Below are 22,482 nucleotides of genomic sequence, written 5' to 3'. Positions count from 1 at the left end.
GGGATCCATATTGAGAGAGACAGCAGCAACTTTTTGCCCTTTCCCCTAGAAATTTCTAGCTTGTCCTTCAATATTAAAAGGTCTTAACCAGATTCCCTGTGGCCTGTTGCCAAACCTTAACCTTAAATCTGTATGTCAGAGAAGGGAAAGCAAAGATCTTTCATCTTTTACATCTGAAGTCTACAGCAGCAGTTCTCAAGCTTAGGTGCACATTTTTATCACCTGGGGAACCTAAAAAGAATCCTGATTCTTGAGTCTCACCTGGAGAGATTAGTCCAGGGTATTGTGTGGGTTCTGTGAGTCTTCAAAACTCCCCGGGTGATTCTAATTTGAAGGCAAGGCTGTGAGTCACTAGTCCAGAGGTATGATTGTTTAACAGAGATGTTCTGACTGGCTCAATTAACTTGGAATAAAAAGAACAAAGGAAAGACATTATTGCAGATTGATGGCTATTTAAAACTACCCTGATTCAGTACACAGAGGAGAGTAGCTTAAATGAGTTTTTACTAATTAACTCTATTTTAATGTTAGCATTTTTACAGTGTTGATATTATGTAGCAATAATTTATTGAATAAAAAGGTAAAGTACAGGACAAATTACAGCACTAGTTTAGTAAATATCAGAAAAAAGGGTGGTAAGAACACAGTCCACATTCAGTTTTGTTTGGGTGTGTGATGGATGAAACGCTGTATCTGATGTCGGAGGTAGGGTCGTGGGGCGAATAGTCAGCCTCAACCCACCCAGTCCTCTTACCAGCTTCTTGACTCTACCGCAGGAAAGAATTCAAGGGCAGAGTTACAGTAGACAGTGAGAACAAGTTTAATAAAATAGGTAAGAAATACAGGTTCCACAGAGAGAGTGTGGCATGCTCCAGAGATGCAGCAGGGCCCACACCAAGTTTAACACAAAAGTAAGGTCAGTACAGACATCAAGTCTAGCACCAAAACAAGAAAAACATACTTAAAGTTCAGTACAAAGTGCATGTTGGCTCAAGAGAATGAACAGCTGCTTGCTGAAAGTGCAAGCTGCCTCCAAGAAAGTAAGCAACAACAACCCTGCCTTTGGCTGGGATTCGGCTTTTATAGTTTCTCTATCTAATGAATATTCAATTAAGGGGGTGGTTCCCAGTTGTACACATCAGGATGTTCTGATGCCCAGCCACTGAATTGTATAAGCCCACCCCTGTTGTCTCATTTTCCTCCTGTTGGTGCTAAAAATAGGTCTAACAGGCAACAGTAGCTTTCCTCCAGGGGAGAACTCAGAGGAGGGGGCCTGAAACTTCAGAAGTGGCTGGAAACCCAGAGGCATGTCATGAAACCCAAGCCCAGGGAAACTGAGCACATCCTGTATTATATCTACAGGTCAGGAGGTTTTAAAAGGGATGAATTTCATAGTCACTTGGGTGTTTTCTGACTTTGGATGTGGAAAGAAAAGGTTAGAGAATTAGCCCACAGGAGTAGAAACATCTATCTTGAATTAACCAGTAAAGTACTTATTACTCCTGGCCCTTTATCCACACAACTACCTATTACAGTATTTGTTTTATCACTGAAAAAATATTTCTTTTTCATTGGGACTTCAGAGAGTTGACTTGGAAATTTCTCTGATATATAGCCTCTGCTGGCTCTTTCTTGATAACCTAAAAATTCATTGACATATAAGATCTGTAGCTGTTTGGGGAATTGAATGTTGTTGCCTGACAGGTTTTGCAGTCAATGAATTGCAAACTGAAACTGACAGGTTTTGCAAATCCCTGGAGGCTTGTCTATTGCTGTTATAGGCCAAGGGAAAGTATTGAATTTTACTGCTCCCATAATAACAAGAGTTTATCCTTTTAGGATGGCACTTTTCTCGTTAGAGACAGCTCTAAAAAAACAGTAACCAATCCATATGTCCTCATGGTGTTGTACAAAGATAAAGTTTACAACATCCAGATCCGTTATCAGGAGGAAAGTCAAGTTTACTTGTTGGGAACTGGACTTCGAGGGAAAGAGGTAAGGACTTCAAGTTTCAAAATTTCTCCAAATTCTCTATTTATGCCTCTCTGTACACCTTCCTGAAGCCTCGCTGCAACATTCTTTGGGAGTCCATAATGTATGACGATTTTAGAGTTAAATCACATTAGTGAAGCTCTTTACTTATTGCAAGGAAAATAAAGCAAAATGGCTACCTCTGCCATAGGAATCTTTCTTATATCTTTTATTCCAAATAGTCTAAAATCACATGTATGACTTTTAAAATCAGGAAAAAGAAAAGTTAACATTTACATTTTTAAAAAAATCCAGTTAGATGGTGTCAAAGACAAATCCCTTCTATTACTCACCTCTGTGACATAATTTTAATGTAAGATTGCAGTGTACTTATAGGGCTGTATTTTAATAGACACCACCTGGGAAAGGGGAAAAGTACAATACTCGCTGTGGTGATTATTTTGATACTTGGGTCATTTCTTACTAAAACTGGAGGCTTGGCTCTGTAAAGATAGCTAAATTCCAAAAAAATTTTCTTCTGTTAGGCCAAGGCTTAGATTCTCATGCCAGTCACTTTTTGGGTAGAAATCAGAACTGATATGAAAGAAACCCTTAGGGCTACTTTCTGCAAATGAAACTGACAACCAAAGTTAATGCTCAACACATGCTTAAGTTCAAAGTTCCAGGAGGAGGACTAGCTGAATCAAACATTTCCGGAATGAGAAAGAGCTTACCCATAACTTCCACTTCACTCCAAATACTTTTAAGTTATGATAATGTTAATTAGTAAAAAAATCACAATTTTGGTCAAATATTTGGATCACTTTTTTGCTGTGGATAGAGAGTTGCATAGGTCTTCTAGAAACAGAGGTATCTGTCCACTAAGATTGTGCAAGCACACAAGTACATACCACTAAATTGCAGCTGCCCAGAATGAGGCACCTCACAGATTAGTCTTGGAGGAAATGCACAAATCTCTTTGGGTTACGTAGGTGACTTCTGTCCCATACCTAGAAAGACGAATAGGGCTTTTCCCAGTCTGGCCATCAGGGATAGGGTGATCAAGGCTATGAATGCAAAGACTTGGCTGCTGAGCCCTTAAGAATATGGAAATGGCAGTGGAGCCACAACAGAAACCATTGCGCTACACTATAGATACCACCCCTAGACATTGTAGACAATGTCTGACCTCCCGATTCCTTATACCTCCTAATACTATTAATGATTGGGAGTGAGTAGGGATACAGGAACCAAAACCAAAAGGAGAAACAAATAGGGCAACCCCAAGGCAAGGGTATCATAATCAGAATATTTTGGGTAAATGGCCCCCTACATGAGTATATATACACACTCATACACATACATAAACATATTTTGTCTTTTATCCATGTTTTGTTGGATGTTTGTGAGGATTTTTTTTTTCAAAATCCCATGGCAGAAATCATTAAAATATTTGCTACATTTTATATGTTTTTTCTTGCAATCCTCATAACTTGAAGAGGTAGCATATATGCAGATAAAAAAAATTGAGAGTGAAATTCATGCTATCCATTCCAATGTTGACTTATCTCTCTATTTTGGTGCTTTCAGGACTTTTTGTCTGTGTCAGGTATCATTGACTACTTCAGGAAAATGCCACTTCTGCTCATTGATGGGAAAAACCGAGGTTCCAGATACCAGTGCACACTAACACATGCAGCAGGGTATCCATAGCAAGTTAGCCAAGCAAATGAACCTTCTTCCTGCCTCTGTTGCCAACATGGGAAGATCGATCAACACTGGTGAACGGACAAACACTTAGGACTGAATCGAACCCCTCAACATGAACACTGGGTTTTTGTTTTTTTTCTTTTCCTTTAAAAACTGTGTTTGAAATGAAGACTGTCAATTATCCCATAATTTATTTATTCTTCTTCAATGTTTGTAAAGTGCATGAGTAATAATGTTCCCACTTGAAGATTAGTAGTGCAGTGTAATAATTCATTTTTTTAAAGTGTATTTTTTGAATACCCATTTCAAAGTACAGTAGTTTACACAGCTATAGAAATAATTTGTCCCTAGTTTAAAAACACTGAAACAGTAAGTTTTTGGTATCACATAAAACTGATTTTTTTTATAGCCAAACCTTTGTCAGTCAGAGTCAATCATCAGTTTTATACATGTAATTTGAAAATTACTAAAATTTATTTGCTCAGCAGCAATAATTTAAGAGGCTTCAAAAGTATAATTTCATTCTTTCTCATTTGGTGTTTTTTGCTGGGGGAATTTTTGTGTACCTTTTTTTGGAATAACTTTCTGGGATTAAAATTGTCTTTTGCTTTACTTTTGGGTTTCTAAAACAATTTCATTGACTTTATTGTCTAGTCCATACTATTGTATTTTTGTTTAAAAGCAAATTTAAGTTACAGATACCAAAAAGCATTTTCAATTTAGAGATGAGGCTTTGGTGTCAAATATAACTGGGTTTAAGTTGGCACTCCATCACATCCCCATGCCCACACTGCACACACCCCCCACTCCCCTCCAACTTCAAAAGCATGTCCAGTGATGTAGATTTTACCAAAGACTTCTTGGGAAGATGAAAGAGCAGTGCTTATGCATAGTGAAATTTTATCAGACTTTATTAGATACTGCTCTTCTCTTTTTATCCCCTGACAGCTCCATCATAAGCCTTTTCTCATCCTTCCCAAATAGGCTGTATAAACCCTTCAAAGCAGTTCAACTCTTTCCTTCAGTTTACAAATCTCACTTAACAAAAAGGAGTAGGCATTTAGCAAGTGAATATCTGGTATTCGGCAAAACAGGGACAATTGGGTTGTTTTTCAAGTTTTTCCCCTTAGTTATAACTTTTATTAACAAAAAAAATTTTTTTTGGCTTCTCTGCTTAACCTATGATTGTCTGAGTGAAAAATAATATCTTGCATCTTCATCTTCATGAACTAATAAAAGGACAATTAGAAGGAACCTAAGAAGTCACCAGGTTAAAACTAATGATATGCTAAGATAAGGAGTATGTGGCATGGGGGGACTTTTAAATAATGATAGAAATGGTGTTTCACAAGACCTCATCCTTGCAAACCTGTTCTCAATTTAGGGTCTGTATTAGTCTGTTTCTGTGTTTATAACAAAATATTTGGAACTGGGTAATTTTTAAGAAAATAAAATTTATTGCTTTCAGTTTTGGAGGCTGGGAAGTCCAAAGTCCAGGGAACACATCTGGTGAAGGCCTTGGTGGTAGCAATAGTGACCCAGGGGTCTCACATGGCAGAAATGGCAGAGCAGAGAGAGGGGGACTCTCATGCACTCTCCTTTTAAAGCCCTCAGAACCACACCCATGAGCACCATTACTAATCAGTTCACTATGGCATAGTCCTCACAATCTAATCACCTCTCCAAGGCTCACCATTCAACTACCACAATAGGATTTCCCACTCTCAATAGTTACAGTGGGGATTAAGCTTCAATGACTTTGGGGGGCCATTTAATCCACTGCAGGGTCCAAAACTTGGGAGTTCAGAAGCTGAAAAACCTGCAGTCATTCACATTTATTCAACAGGATATCCAACGAGTATTTATTTATTGGCTGCTCTATGTTAAACACTGAGGGAGGTGCTGGGTACTGAGGAGAACAGGCACCACAAGTTCTGTAATGGAGTGAACTCAGCTTGTATCTTGCTTCATGGTATTCTATCCTTATGTTCAAAAATACCTAAAATGAAAAGCATGGTAGATTTCAAAGTAACTATTTGGTAGTGAAAGGCAAACCAAAGGTTATTTTATTTCTAAGTATCTTGGTGGAATAGGACAGAAATTAGGAAGTTTTAGGATAAAGTAGTTCTATTCACTGCTATGACTGAAATCAGTGGTGAGAATCTGATGTTTTCTTAACTGGCATTCTTTTTCCCTCTTTTCAAGTACTGGCTGAGCCTTGCCTATTTTGGCCACAGGCCTTGTGTATGACTCCAGATGCTCAGAGCCCTGGTCAGTTGATAAACATCTTACCAAAGCTGGGCCGGTAAGGGTCCCTCTCTCTAATGTTAAACACAAAGGCTGAGACAGGATCTCTCTGTTCTCTGGGGTCCCCAAAAGGCAGTGCTGTATTCTGGATGTTGTCTGCTGCTATGCTTCTATCACCTTCCACCCACCATGTGGAGGAAACCAGTCTATATTAGAGAAGAGGCCAGCACACAGGAACACAACTAATAGAGACATCAGATGAATTAGTAGAGCCCTTGAAATCTATTCCAACCATGGACTTCCAAGTCACGCAACCAATAAATGCTTCAGCTAGTTGGAGTTGTGTTTGGCACTTGCTACCAGAGGTATTCTGATTAATATAAACTCATACTACCATCCACTAATAATTTAGTAACTCTCCTTCAATCTGAGCCAAATTCAGGCATAAGGTAAAAGGCAGCACAACATGGCCAATTTCCTGTATCATACTCTTGCCATTAGTGAAATAAATTAGCCATTTTTTAAAACATTGAAACAACAAGGAAACAGCCTTTAAGAACATGAAATGCTTATTTACAATTCTGCATTATTTTTATTTTAAATGCATTAAATATACTGTATTAGTAAACTCAGTTCTCCTAGATACTTGTTAATTCAATAATAAAAACAGAAATTCACAACAAACAAGAAATCAGATAGAAAAACTGAGAGAAGCAAGGGATCTATCTGATATTTTAGACTCTTCAAAGAGGGGGTCGTTCCTCTCTGTTTCAGGTAAATCCTCTGTCTTCACAGGATGATTAAAATGTAGAGTAAGGTCACAAAGCAGTAACTGGGAGAGCTCTGTGTAAAACAAAACCACAGAAGATATTGTAGCACATATATCATAAACAACTATTATTGCTTTCAGTAGCTATTTCCTAATTCCTAATTTAGTTTTTCCCAACTGATTGTTTATCAAACCACAACTTAGGGGTGCTCCATTTTGACTTAAAACCAGATTTATATACTATAAAATAAGCATGACATAAAAATTTACTGTAATACAGCCTCAGTAACTTCCTGAGGGGGGGAAATTATATGTCTGAAAATTTTTCTCTCTACACTAATGTTCAATTAGTAGGTTGACTAGCTATAGAAATCTAGGTTGGAAATCGTATTTCTTCAGATTTCCAAAGGCACTGCTGCATGTGACTATAATTCTTAATCTTTGTTTTCTCTTCAGAATTTTTAGAAATGTTTTTGTTCTTCCCATATTCTAAAATTTCACAATACTGTGACTTGGTATGGGTCTATTTTCATCTATTGTGTTGGGTTCTTTCATTGCAGAAACTTATGTCTTTCAGCTCTGGGAAATTTTCTTAGATAATTTCTTTAATGAATTCTTCCTCATCCATTGTCTATGTCCTAACACTCTTATTTATTTAATGCTGGACTTCCTTTACTTACCTTGTAATTCCTGCCTCCCACTCCTTCTCCCTCCACCAACCCCAAATACCTTCTAGCTCTGTCATTTTGCTCTTATCCCCTAGGGAGATTTCTTCATTTTATCTTTCAGCTCTTCTATAGAGTTTTTAATTTCTACTGTTACACTTTTAATTTCCAAGAGCTCCCTTTTGTTCTCTAAATATTCTTTTGTAGTATCCTGTTCCTTTTTCATGGATACAGCATCTTCTCTTACTTCTCCATGGATATTAAATGGTAGTTTCTTGAAGTTTTCATCTCCCCTCATAATTTCTGTTTCTTCCTTATTGGTTGAATCTATTTGTCTCTGCTTTTCATATTAGATGAGTTCCTCAAATAACTGCTGTGCCACAGTTGTTTGCTCATATTTAAGACTGTGGCACTAAAAAAATAATCGAAAGCTCTATGCCTATGGTAGTCTATACTGTGGGATTATCTGGCTTATATTGTTATTTTGTTGGGGAAACCTCTGCTATCAGTAACTTTAGGTCTTTCTCTTAGGCTGGTTAGATGTCTGAAAAAAAAAAAAAAAATTTGGAGGGCATAAACCTGACCGCCAGTGTTTTGGTAGCCACATGAGAAAAGAAAGCTGGTGGTCTCCTAATTCAGTATGTAAACTTTGTCATACATCTTTGTTTTCAGTACAGTACTCTCCTGCAACTTATGGCTAGTGGTTCCAGGCCAGAGATCCCTTATTTTAACCTCAAGTCTTCTGTCACAGAAGAGGAATATTTGCCCAGTTAGGTAAAAGGGGGAAGAGACCTCAGGGATCTAGTTTCTTAAACATTTAATTAGTCCTGTTATTAGCCTTACTTTACCCTTACTTCCAGAGGATTCTGGTGTTACCATGTATGGAATCTTGGGGACTATTTCTTGGCTTTACCTAGCCATTCTTAGGATTCAGATTTTTGGAATTTAGGGTTCAGATTTGTTTATTTGCTTCCAATTGCTTTCTGTTTTGTTGTTATCTCTTCTTGCGATCTCTTTCCCTTGCGGATTTTTGTCTTTTATGAATCAATTAAATTTAAATCTCACTTCTACTACTTACTAGTTGCTTGACCTTGGGAAAGTTAGTTAAGCTCTCTGTATCTATTTTCACATCTGTAAATGCCAATGGTAATAGTTCTTACTTCATAGGGTTGATATGACAAGTGAATTCATTTACACAGAGCTCTTAGAAGAGTGCCTGGATCATGGTAAATGCTGCAAGCATTAGCTGTTGACATTATTATTTGGGGGATGAAGAGGGGGTAAATGGAGTGTTTACCACAAGTTGGCCCTCCCAGTCTAGTCCCTCATATCCTAACTGCCTGACCTACCCACACAACTTTTCAGGAACACATTTATCATGTTTATTTCTATTTACTCCGTGAAAGAATACTCTCCAAACTAGAACAATTAGACAATCAAGTTTCAGAGGAATCTAAAGCTCCTCCAAGTATTTTAAATGAGTTCAAGCATCCAGAACTATTTATTCATTTAATAAACATTTTCCAAGAACCTATTATATCAAGGAACTGTGTTAAGTGCTAGGAATATCCTGAAGGAGCTTATAATTGAGCAGGGACAGGAAAAGTAAGTAAACATGCAATTATAACACACTGTGACAGGTGATATGAAAGGGCAGAAGGGATAACTTGCTAGCTCAGAAGTTTTCCAATGTAAGTGACCTTGACTAATAACTAGCAGTTAACCTGGTGTGGTAGAAGTGGGTTGTAGCATTGGGATTTCAGAAGGAGATGTATGTGTTAAGTCACAGACACAGAGAGCATGTGTGAACATATAAATAATTCAGTATGACTGGAGTCTAGAACATGTAGGAGAAAAGAATAAGGTAAGAGACTGGAGAGGTCATATAGTCCCTTTTAAGAGATTTGGACTTTATCCTGAGAACAACAGTGAGCCAATGAGGGTTTTCAGCAGATTTACATTTTAAAAAGAGAATCTTTGGCTCTGTGGGAAGAGACTGTGGGTGACCAAGGTGGAAAGAAAGACCAACTAAAATGTTGACACAATAGTCCAGCTGAGAAATGATGGTGGACTGGACTAGGGTGGTAGTGGTGAATAATGATGAGATATTGCAGAATCAAGATAAATTTTGAAGGCAGAGCTGACCAAATTTGCTGATGAATTGGATGTCAGGCGTGAGACAGAGTACAGACAAGGATGACCCAAGGAGTTTGGTCTGACAACTGGTAGAGTGGAGTAGTATTGACAGAAATAGCCAAGGGTACAAGTACAGGAGGCTTTGGTGGTAGGTAGGGGTTGGGGTAAAAACTTGATTCTGGAGTTTCAAGATGGCGGCGGCTGCGGCGGCTGGCGCGGAGTAGCTGAGGTGGAAAAGGTGGCCACTGGGCCTCAGGCAGCCGGGAAACTTGTGGACCTTCCTCTGGCCATCTCTTAAGGGAGGACTGCTGCTGCTGGCCGGTCGTGGGGGCTCAACGCCACTTTGCCCCCGGCAGGAGAGGCTGCCTCATTTACAGGCAACAGCTTTGAAGTGTGGAGCAGGAAAAGAACTGATTCTTAGCTGCAAAAGTGAGTCTTGAAACAGGGAACACGGCGCCAGGGCTGCTGTGGATGCAGCCAGGATCCCGGAGGCTGGGGCCGCACTGAAGGCGGCCAGCTGCCCTATTCAGGATTCGAGGTTTCAGGCTGGCATTAAAGAAGATTCCTGGGAGCGCCCGAGCGGCGCCGCGACTGAACAGCCCGAGGCGGCAGCGCCGAGAACACGGAAGGCAACAAACCAGAGACAGAGCGAGCGCCCGACCTGGCACAGCACTGTGAGTGATCCCTGGCACAGCTCTGTTCGGGGGGTGAATGCCCACGCGGCTTCCGCCTGCACCACCAGGCCACTCACTGCCCCGGTGCTGCCTCCATTTTCCCAGGTGCGGGCAGCTCCGCCCTGCTCGGCCATCACTGAGCCCATTTGCTTGGCCTGGCGCGGGGCTTTCCGGACCCTGCGGGCCGACCTCCTCTCCCACTCCCTCCGCGGTTCTCTGGCAGGACTGGGGGTGTGGGGCGTCCCGACCAGTTTTGGGAGGGCTAGGAAGTACGGGCGGGCCGACTGTCACTCCACCACACCCTGGACTCCGGCCCCGGTAAACTTCCTGTTACTGGGAGGCAGATACCATCTCTGCGACCACCAGTTTGGAAAAAAGCCTAACGAATTTCTGGTTGGGAATAGTGCGGTAGGAGAGTTCCCAGGTCCGCTTGAACCTGCCGGAGAGCAGGCTGCAGGCGGGCACTAGACTCGGTTTATACCGGGGGGATACAAAGGTGAACAAGACCCGAGAAAGATCTACACAGTGCTACAAAGGCACCCAGAGAGACCGGTCGTCTGTGCCTAGCAGAAACCTGGTAGACTTCCTGGGCGAGGCGGTGCTGAGCAGGGTCTTGAAGGCCCAGCTGATAGACGAGGGGTGCAGAAGACACGCCCCAGCCCAGCACAGTGTGCACAGAGGGGGGAGACGTGCGGCCAGGGAGGCGGAGTCTCGACAGAAACCACACACCCGGTGGGGTCGCCACTGCACGATCTAACAGCCTGGGCCAGAGCACACGGAACGGGGAGAAGTCCTGTACAGAAAGTGAAAGCTCAACAGAGATCACACACCCTGTGGTACGTGATCCACCAGCCCAGCAGAGTACAAGCTGACCAGAAAGGTGGATCCCCGGAGAAGCCCAAGACCCGAGGCAACCACACACACAAGACACTAGAGGCCAACTGAGCAGTCACGGCGGGAGCCATACCAAATTGGCAACCACAGCAACATCCTAGTTAGTCATTAGTCTTAAACCAGTGGACTGTGAAACCCCCTGCAACAATGAATAAACACCAAAAAAAAGACACCAGAAATACAAAATATCAAGAAAGTACACCACCAAAAGTTAATAAATCTCATACTCTAGATCCTATAGAACAAGAAGCCCTTGAAATAACTGACAAGGAATTTCGAGTGATAATTCTAAGGAAACTGAATGAGATACAAGAAAACTCAGCTAGACATCATGATGAAATGAGGAAAAGTATACAGGATCTGAAAGAGGAAATATACAAGGAAATCAATGTCCTGAAAAAAATGTAGCAGAACTTGCTGAACTGAAGAAGTTATTCAGCGAAATAAAAAACACAACGGAGAGTTTAACCAGCAGGCTTGTCGAAGTTGAAGAGAGAACCTCTGAACTTGAAGATGGGCTGTTTGAAATAACACAAGCAGACAAAAAGAAAGAAAAAAGAATCAAGGACATGGAAGAAAATCTGAGAGAGATATCAGACAACCTCAAGCGCTCAAATATCCGAGTCATGGGTATTCCAGAAGGGGAGGAAAATGGAGATTCCATTGAAAACATATTCAACAAAATAGTGGCAGAAAACTTCCCAGGTATAGGAAAAATCACAGATCTTCAGATCCAGGAAGCTCAACGATCTCCAAACATATTCAACCCAAAAAGGCCTTCTCCAAGACATGTCATAGTCAAATTGGCAAAACTCAGAGACAAAGAGAGAATCTTAAAAGCTGCAAGAGAGAAGCGTCAAATCACCTATAAGGGAGCCCCAATCAGGTTAACATCAGACTTTTCATCACAAACCCTAAAAGCTAGAAAGGAATGGGATGATATTTTCAAAATACTAAAAGACAAAGATTGCCAGCCAAGAATACTCTACCCTGCAAGGCTATCCTTCCGAAATGAGGGGCAAATAGTATATTTCTCAGACAAACAAAAACTGCGGGAGTTCACTACCACAAGACCACCCTTACAAGAAATCCTCAAGGGAGTACTGGGTTTGGTTCCTGAAAAATAACTACCACTGCCATAAAAACCTAAGAAAAATCTAAACCCGCTAGTACAATAAAAATGGCATTCATGAAGAGAAAACAAGCTAACAAAAACACTATCTACAACCTAAGGAACCAACAAACAAAGAAACCAAACAGTAAATCAGAAAGCAAGGAACAAAAGACACCTAAGACAACCAAACAACCAATAAAATGCTAGGAATAAATCAACACCTTTCAATAACAACTCTTAATGTTAAAGGCTTAAATTCCCCAATTAAAAGACACAGACTGGCTGACTGGATCAAAAAACAGGACCCAACTATATGCTGCCTACAAGAGACCCACCTCACCCATAAAGATTCACACAGACTAAGAGTGAAAGGATGGAAAAAGATTTACCATGCAAACAGAAAAGAAAAACGAGCTGGAGTGGCTATTCTTATATCTGACAAAATAGACTTTAAACTAAAAACCATAAAAAGAGACAATGAGGGACACTACTTAATGATAAAAGGACTGATCCATCAAGAAGACATAACAATCATAAATATGTACGCACCCAATGTTGGAGCAGCCAGATTTATAAAACAAACTCTATTAGACCTAAAGAAGGAAATAGACACTAATACCATAATAGCAGGGGACCTGAACACTCCACTGTCAATATTAGACAGATCATCTAGGCAAAGAATCAGTAGAGAAACACAAGATCTAAACAAGACTCTAGACCAATTGGAATTGGCAGATATCTACAGAACATTCCACCCAACAACCTCAGAATATTCATTCTTCTCATCAGCACATGGATCATTCTCCAGGATAGATCACATATTAGGTCACAAATCAAGTCTCAGTAAATTCAAAAAAATTGGAATTATCCCATGTATCTTCTCAGACCACAATGGATTAAAACTAGAAATTAATAACAAACAAAACTCTGGAAACTATACAAACACATGGAAATTAAACAGCATTCTACTTAATGACATATGGGTCCAAGAAGAAATCAAGCAGGAAATCAAAACATTTATTGAAACTAATGAAAACAATGATACATCATACCAAAACCTGTGGGATACTGCAAAAGCAGTATTGAGGGGAAAATTTATTGCATTAAATGCTCACTTCAGAAGAATGGAAAGATGGCAAGTGAACAACCTAACACTTCACCTTAAAGAACTAGAAAAACAAGAACAATCCAATCCTAAAGTTAGCAGACGGAAAGAAATCATTAAGATCAGAGCAGAACTGAATGAAATTGAAAACCAAAAAACAATTCAAAAGATCAATGAATCAAAAAGTTGGTTTTTTGAAAAGATAAATAAAATTGACAAACCATTAGCATGGCTAACAAAAAAAAGAAGAGAGAAGACTCAAATAACAAAAATTAGAAATGAAAAAGGCGATATTACAACTGATTCATCTGAAATACAAGGAATCATTCGAGACTACTATAAACAACTGTACGCCAACAAATTTGAAAATCTGGAGGAAATGGATAAATTTCTGGACACACACAAGCTCCCAAAACTGAACCGTGAAGACGTAGAAAATCTGAACAGACCAATAACAATAAAGGAGATTGAAGCTGTTATCAGAAGGCTCCCAACAAAGAAAAGCCCAGGACCAGATGGATTCACAGCAGAATTTTACCAAACATTCAAAGAGGAATTGACACCGATTCTTTACAAACTATTCCAAAAGATTGAAACGGACGCAAATCTCCCAAACTCATTCTATGAAGCAAACATCATCCTGATACCAAAACCAGGTAAAGATATAACCAAAAAAGAAAACTACAGGCCGATATCCTTGATGAATATAGATGCAAAAATCCTCACTAAAATACTAGCAAACAGAATACAGCAACACATACGAAAAATTATTCATCACGATCAAGTGGGATTCATCCCAGGGATGCAAGGTTGGTTCAACATACGCAAATCAATAAATGTGATACACCATATTAATAAACTCAAACACAAGGACCATATGATCATCTCTATAGATGCTGAAAAAGCATTTGATAAAGTTCAGCACTCATTCATGACAAAGACCCTCTATAAGTTAGGTATAGAGGGAAAGTATCTCAACATAATTAAAGCCATATATGACAAACCCACTGCCAATATCATCCTGAATGGGGAAAAGCTGAAAGCTTTTCCTTTAAGAACAGGCACTAGACAAGGATGCCCACTCTCACCACTCCTATTCAACATAGTGTTGGAAGTACTAGCCAGAGCAATCAGAGAACAGAAGGAAATAAAGGGCATCCAGATTGGAAAAGATGAAGTCAAACTGTCCCTGTTTGCAGATGACATGATCCTATATATCGAACAGCCTAAAACCTCTACAAAAAAACTCTTGGAATTGATAAATGATTTCAGCACAGTAGCAGGATACAAAATCAACACACAAAAATCAGTAGCATTTCTTTTCTCCAATAGTGAACATGCAGAAGGAGAAATCAAGAAAGCCTGCCCATTTACAATAGCCACCAAAAAAATAAAATACTTAGGAATTGAGTTAACCAAGGAGGTGAAAAATCTCTATAATGAGAACTACAAACCACTGCTGAGAGAAATTAGAGAGGATACAAGAAGATGGAAAGATATTCCATGCTCTTGGATTGGAAGAATCAACATAGTGAAAATGTCCATACTACCCAAAGTGATATACAAATTCAATGCAATCCCCATCAAAATTCCAAAGATATTTTTCTCAGAAATGGAAAAAACTATTCAGACATTTATATGGAACAATAAAAGACCACGAATAGCCAAAGCAATGCTCAGCAAAAAAAATAAAGCTGGAGGCATAACACTACCTGACTTTAAGCTATACTACAAAGCTATAATAACCAAAACAGTATGGTACTGGCATAAAAACAGACACACTGACCAATGGAATAGAATAGAGAATCCAGAAATCAACCCACACACTTACTGCCATCTGATCTTTGACAAAGGCACCAAACCTATTCACTGGGGAAGGGACTGCCTCTTCAGCAAGTGGTGCTGGGATAACTGGATATCGATATGCAGGAGAATGAAACTAGATCCATACCTCTCACCGTATACTAAAATCAACTCAAAATGGATTAAGGATTTAAATATACACCCTGACACAATAAAACTTCTTAAAGAAAACATAGGGGAAACACTTCAGGAAATAGGACTGGGCACAGACTTCATGAATACGACCCCAAAAGCACGGGCAACCAAAGGAAAAATAAACAAATGGGATTATATCAAACTAAAAAGCTTCTGCACAGCAAAAGAAACAATTAAAAGAGTTAAAAGACAACCAACAGAGTGGGAGAAAATATTTGCAAAATATACATCTGACAAAGGATTAATATCCAGAATATATAAGGAACTCAAACAACTTTACAAGAAGAAAACAAGCAACCCAATTAAAAAATGGGCAAAAGAGCTAAGTAGGCATTTCTCTAAGGAAGATATCCAAATGGCCAACAGACATATGAAAAAATGCTCAACATCACTCAGCATCCGGGAAATGCAAATCAAAACCACATTGAGATACCATCTAACCCCAGTTAGGATGGCTAAAATCCAAAAGACTATGAACGATAAATGCTGGCGAGGCTGCGGAGAAAAAGGAACTCTCATACATTGTTGGTGGGACTGCAAAATGGTGCAGCCTCTATGGAAAATGGTATGGAGGTTCCTTAAACAATTGCAAATAGATCTACCATACGACCCAGCCATCCCACTGTTGGGAATATACCCAGAGGAATGGAAATCATCAAGTCGAAGGTATACCTGTTCCCCAATGTTCATCGCAGCACTCTTTACAATAGCCAAGAGTTGGAACCAGCCCAAATGCCCATCATCAGATGAGTGGATACGGAAAATGTGGTACATCTACACAATGGAATACTACTCAGCTATAAAAACGAATGAAATACTGCCATTTGCAACAACATGGATGGACCTTGAGAGAATTATATTAAGTGAAACAAGTCAGGCACAGAAAGAGAAATACCACATGTTCTCACTTATTGGAGGGAGCTAAAAATTAATATATAAATTCACACACACACATACACACATACACACACAAACCGGGGGGCGGGGAGGAAGAAGATATAACAACCACAATTGATACAACAAACAAACAGAAAGGACATTGTTGGGGGGGAGGGGGGGAGGGAGAAGGGAGGGAGGTTTTGGTGATGGGGAGCATTAATCAGCTACAATGTATATCGACAAAATAAAATTTAAAAAAAAAATAAAAATAAAAAATAAAAAAAAAAAAAAAAAAAAAGAGAATCTTCATTGTAGTGTTGACATTGGTTTTGAGAGATAATGAATTAAGCAAAGCTAATCAAATTTCTTTACATTAGACTCTTCAGAGCCTTTGTTAATATGCACTGTGAATTTGTGAGAGAAATATATAGCATAAAGCACTTCCCAAACTTGTCTGATCATAAGAGCATAAACTCTTTTATTGCACGCCATCTATTAACATGTCTTGAGACAGTAGGGTTCCTAGATCAAAATCTGGGAAATGCTACCCTAGGGAGAACACATGAAAAATGCATAACAGGCACTCACTATTTGGTACCTAACTAACAGCCACTCCCCTCTTCTTCTTGGTGGCACAACTTGATTCCGTTTGAGGTGCTCTTCTCCCCAGCTCCAGCAGTAAGTTCTGACTGGTCCAAACTGGTCTTGGCAGTACCATTCCCTTTAGCAGTGGCTGCTGTAGGCATTTGCTTGTGATGCAAATCTGACCAATGAAAGGAAAGGGGAAATGTGCTGGAGGGATCTGGGGAAAGGCTTATATAAAGAGACTCAGGCAGAGATAATGTCTACATATAGCCACATCTGAAGGTAATGACCTTGAGTAGTGATAACGAGAGGGAACATGATGGAGTAGAAAGATAGTAAGAACCTGGTCCTGGATGAAGTTTTTAAACCTCTGAGTTAACTTTAGTGCTGCCCTACCTTGGATCTTCTCATTCATTTCCTTATTGTAGAAGCCAAGTTAGGTTGGTATTTTGTTACTTATAGCTGGGGGCCTCATAACTGACACAGAAGCTATCTTCAATATCCAAGAGTTGTCATAAGAAGAAAAACCACATATTCACTGTAGTTTTCATTGTTAGAAATAGAACACATAGTAAAAGGAATAGGGGGCCAGATTTCAGCTAGTCCATAGGAGGAATTGTCTAAAATGGAATGGGTTAATCAGTGAGGTAGGGAGTTCTCCAACATAGGAAATGTTTGGTATGCGATAGAATATCCCTAAAAATATTCAGTCATGGACATTTTATGTGCCTGGGATAAAATAGCAGAAAATGTCTGTGAGATGAGTGACTCACAGACATAAACATAAACATAGACATAACTCACAGACATCAACATCATGATCTATAAGCTCTAAACCTACTCTGAATCTGCTTAAAATGAAGAATGCTTAACTCACAGAATCAAACTTATAATTTTTAATTTGGAATGAAACTTAAGGGATTACCAAGGTTTCATGGATAAAGACAGTGAATTTTGCAGAATGTGACATAATCACGTAATAGTGTGTTGGAGGGAAGAAAGGGAAGTAAACCGAAAGAGGTTAGTTTGATAAGCTTTTTAGCATCAGGGATGGGAATTCAGATCTGCTAAGTCTCAGGTCAATATTCAAACAATAATTTGTCTTTAGAGATCTAGTTCATATTGCATTGTAGACATTTCTTAAGAAATACAGAAATCCTAATTAGAGGGCAAAATTCAGTTACACCCCAGCAGAAGCACAAATTGGCTCTAATATTTATTTTATAACAATGTCATGCATACATTTTAATTTAGTGATTCCATACTTACCTTTCATCTTCTTCAACTCCAAAGAAACTGTGTTAATGTTTTTAATTAGGGCTTCCATGTTCAGCTTATGGTCAGAAACATTATTCTTAAGCATCTGATTTTAAAAGAAAAACAAAAACAACATATAAATCAGAACTATGAGTAATATGTACATTTAAAATTCTCAATTTTTCAGTATTTATCTAAAAGAAAAATCTGTTATTTCAGAACTGAAATAATTGTGAAATGAGTCTTTATAACTGGTTAGAATTCAAATATAGGAAAGTATGTTACATAGTATTTTTCCAACTGAAAACAACTGCAACTGGAATTCTTAGGATGAGGCTTCTTTAATCAAACCATATCCACAAGATGGGGCCCTTAAAATAGAAATGAAGATGTCCCCTCTTCAGAAAGCATAAGCACTTATAAACTACCTTACAACTTAGCAATAGTGTGAGATCTCTAGTTTTACGTAAATCGGTGTCTTTTCTAACTTATTCTTGAATGACAGGGCCCACAATGAAACTCAAAATAGGATTTGATTGTAATGTAATTTGACTAAGAGGATGGCAAAATGGCCACTTTTGCTTTGAGAGTTAGGGCAACAAACATTTTAATTTCAGTTAACTGAAATGTATATATCAATGCGTTGCTATGTTAGATACATAGTACATGTATTTAACCAAGTGTGTTAACCAAAATACAAATACTCAATAGAAATACAAATACCTCAATAGAGGTAACTCAATAGAAATTAAGCCATTCAAATCTCTTAAAATGACTTGAGAAAATAAATCACAATTAGCACATACAATTCCAGCAGTGTGGAAGGTGGATGGTTATGGGTTGGGATGCTTGTTCAAAATAATGAAGACAAACTAACCTTTAAGTTAATCCTTGCCTCTGCCTTTTCCTGAACCAGGGAAATTTATCCTATTTCTCTCACTCTAGAACCACTGTAAAAGAAATAATTTTGTTTTCCAGACATCAATGAATCAAATACATTTTACATCCATCTCCAAGCCCCTATACACTAAAAAGGGAGCGTCATCTCTCTTACTCGGGCATGCCAAACCAAAAGATTCAGGTTTGAGGGGAGAGGAAAGCTGAAAAGAAGGGAATGGGAGTGGGGTGGTGCAATCAAAGAACTTTAAAAACGAGGAATATATGTAACGTGCACACACGCGCACACACACACACACCCACCCACCCAAGAGTAAAGCAGAAACTAAATGGATAAATGTCCAGGAGAGCTGACTCCCCCCACTCTGGAGTCTGGTTATCCAGGGCCCTCAAGTGCCCGGTGGGTGCCTGAGGTGGGAGAGCACAGTGGTGTCTGGATCCCACTAAACTGAAGACTGTTCAGGTTTGGGTCGAGCTTTCTTCAGGGAGCTTGGCCAGGCCATTACCAAGGCAAAGGAGCTGCCAGAGAAAGAGCACTTCACCAGGTCAGAAGTGGAGACCGGGCTCTGGGGGGCAGGAGTATCAGGGCGGACAAAGGCCAAGATGCAGTGCCAGACGGCACCGATGCCCTGAAGGCGCTAACCCCGGCCACAGTACGCAGCTCAAGCCCTCAACCCTGAGGAGCGGTTATTACCACTGTGGTTTTTATTCTGAAGGCCACATCCTCCTTCTCGGCCCAACCGACACCCAGGACGACCCCCGAGCTTTGGGGGCCGCGAGGTGCAGCCAGCCCGCCCTACCGCCCACTCAGCGGCTGAAGAGGATGCCTAGGCAGCCTGGAAGTTTCCACAGTCCTCGCCTCCCCAAACCCGATTAGGACAACGTAACACGCGCTCAGTGACCCCGGCCTGCGGACCACCACTGTCCCTGCCTGGCCCACCCAACCAAACGCCACTTTGTGACCCAACCATCACTGAAGAGGAGCCCCAGGCCCTTGGGGGCCGCCAAGTGGGAAGCCGGATACCAGCGCCCCAACTGCCACTTGGTGGCTGAAGATGGAGCCCCAGGCAGCCTGGGAAATGTCAGCAGTCCTTGCCTCCCAAACCGGATTAGGATCATTTAAAACCGAGTAGCCCTGGCCTGCCCGACAAGCCCAAGCCTGTCAGACCCACCCAGCCAACCGTCACCGAAGTTCTGATCACTGCGGGGCGAGCGCTTGGAGACGTGAGGCGGCGCTTCCTGATTGGCCAGCTTCTCCGCCTGGGGCATCCTGGGAGTTACAGTTGCAGGAAAGCCCCTCCCCATCCCCCGCAGCCGGAGAAGGCTCTGACAGGGCTGCGCTAACACATCCTGACTCTTGTGTGCCAGGCACTGTTCTAGGGGCTTCACCGTCTTCGTCTTCATTTAATGTGCAGAGGTGGGGTTAAGGCTAGAGTCTGGACTGAAACTGCTTGGCTTTGAGTCCTGTTCCGTCACTTGTTTAGCTGCGTAATGCCGATGAGCGATGTAAGCATTCAGCATCCAAACGTCTTCACTTACCTTGTGGAGAAGGTAAATTGATATTTTGAGGGTGAGGTGAGATAATGCATCAGAGGTGCTTGGCAGATGACGAGTGCCCCATGAATGTTAGCTATTATCATTCCCACAAATTTTTACAGATGAGTGGAGAGTGCAGATGAGCTATGTGCAATAGTTTCTTGCCAAGCAGAGAAGCTGGGATTCAAGCCATCGATGTTTGATTCCAAGAGGAATCTCTGCCACTGCAACCTTTGGGACTGGCCCAAAGACTTTTCTTGGTGCCCTCAGGAATTGAGGAACTTAGGCTTCCAGCTTAGGCTTTCTACACAAGCCTTTGACTTATGTAAGCCAGCCTCCCTTGTAACATGCTCCAGCCTCTGAAACCAGAGCCTTCCTGACAACCCACATCACAAGGTCTGTTGGTTAACTTATATCCAATTACCTTCAGTGTAACACTGTAGAATTTGTAGTCTGATACAGAACTAGATAGATGGGGAGTGACATAAGAGGACTGAACTTCATTTCTAACCATAGCTTATGTGATCTGGGAAAAGAGTACCTTCCTTTTTCTGAGCCTTAGTTTCTTCACCCTTTTCCTTGTGACAGTGATGGGGTAAACCAGTATTTCCTATTTCACTCATTCTTGGGCCACCACTAATGATTGCTTGCCATAACCATGTGCCAACTGTATTATTATTACCTTCATATTTTAAACTTCCTTTTAAAATTTAAATTTACTTAAAAATCTTTACATCACCAATGTAAATGGAATAAAACCCAAACAGAAGGTAATAGGAAAAATAAAGACAATAAAAAATAAGAAAATATTTTAAATCATCTAGATATGCTTGCCTCCCGAAGCAATGGCCTGCAGCCTGATCTTCTTTGTTAAAATGGGTTCTTATTAAGTGTTAGAGAAAAGTTGAATACAGTCTAGCACAAACTGAGACTTTTCTTCTTGATGTGATCAGCAGGGTTGAAAGAATTGGAAGGGGAATAACTACTTACCGTGTGAGTACACATTGTTTAGTGCCTGTGTACCACATAAAAACATCCCTCATATGACTAGTGGGACATGTCCCATGCTTTGCAAAATCCAGGATTAGATTCTCTTTAATTATCCTTTCCATTCTAAGACTCCTTAATTCTCAATGTGCTGTATGTGCCGTTCAAATTTCCCAGAGGCAGCCTTTATGAATTAACCCTACCCAACACTGCAGTTTCATACCAGTCTCTCTGCCAATGCTTCCCTCACTTAACATTTTAAATTTGAACATTTGCTAGTGTCTTATTTCTGTTATATGTGCTGAGAATTTTTCATTTAATTCTGAGTGATGAGTAAGGGGGAAAAAAGAGGAGCAGAAGAATAGGAAACAAACATTCTCTGAGCATTCACAGTGTATCATTCATTGTGTTAGGAGTTTTAATCTTCTGAAAATTCTCTCATGTAGCTATCCTCCCAGCTATATGGAAAAAGAAGCTTAAGCTCACACAGCTTAGTTCCTGCTCAGGAGTCCAAGACCAAGAAAGAGCAGAACCCATATCCATGTTATCTTTGTGATGCTGGGTCCTTCTATTATTTACTCTGTACCATGTTTCTCCTAGACCAGAATATCATCTGTTATGGGCTGAATTGTGTTCCTCTCAAATTCATTTGTTGAAATCCTACCCCTCCAGTACCTAAGAATGTGACTGTATTTGTAGAGAGGGTCCTTAAAAATGTGATTATATTAAAATGGGGGCAGTAGGGTAGGCCCCAATCCAATGCGACTGGTGTCCTTTCAAGAAGAGGAAATTTAGACACACAGAGAGACATTAGGGGCATCTGAACACAGAGTAAAGACAGTGAAGATACTGTGAGAAGGTGGCCATCTGCAAGCCAAGGAGAGAAGCCTGAGAAGAAACTAAACCTGTCGACACCTTGATCTTGGATTTCCAGAGCTGTAAGATATTTCTGTTGTTTGAACCACCCTGTCTATGGTATTTTGTTATAGCAGCCCTAGCAAAGTAATACACCATCTCCTGAAATAGTAAATGAGTACATCATTGGTCCCAAATGTTTT

General features: G+C 40.2%; 2 protein-coding genes across 2 annotated transcripts in view; one reads left to right on the top strand and one right to left on the bottom strand.

The window, feature by feature from the left end:
* The window catches only part of LCP2 (lymphocyte cytosolic protein 2), a 45,743-nt gene extending 42,059 nt beyond the window's left edge, over positions 1–3,684 (top strand). Inside the window, exons 20-21 of the mRNA XM_063088102.1 lie at positions 1,840–1,995; positions 3,562–3,684. Coding sequence (XP_062944172.1) covers positions 1,840–1,995; positions 3,562–3,684 — 279 coding nt within the window. The remainder of the gene's footprint in view (positions 1–1,839; positions 1,996–3,561) is intronic.
* Positions 3,685–6,619: 2,935 nt separating this feature from the next.
* Positions 6,620–18,110, bottom strand: C2H5orf58 (chromosome 2 C5orf58 homolog). The gene is made up of 2 exons (XM_063085743.1): positions 18,017–18,110; positions 6,620–6,771 (listed from the first exon to the last, which is right to left on the bottom strand). Exons 1-2 carry the CDS (start codon positions 18,108–18,110, stop codon positions 6,620–6,622), a joined length of 246 nt encoding a protein of 81 aa, XP_062941813.1.
* Positions 18,111–22,482: the final 4,372 nt, after the last annotated feature.

Source organism: Cynocephalus volans, chromosome 2 (assembly GCF_027409185.1).
Source record: "Cynocephalus volans isolate mCynVol1 chromosome 2, mCynVol1.pri, whole genome shotgun sequence".
NCBI lineage: Eukaryota > Metazoa > Chordata > Mammalia > Dermoptera > Cynocephalidae > Cynocephalus > Cynocephalus volans.
This window is presented reverse-complemented; position numbering and strand designations above follow the sequence as displayed.

Coding starts and splice junctions, on each gene's coding strand:
- C2H5orf58 (XM_063085743.1), bottom strand. CDS start 18,110: ATGCTTAAGAATAATGTTTCTGACCATAAGCTGAACATGGAAGCCCTA. Junction 6,772..18,016: donor GGAGTTGAAGAAGATGAAAG/GTAAGTATGGAA, acceptor TGTTTTACACAG/AGCTCTCCCAGTTACTGCTT.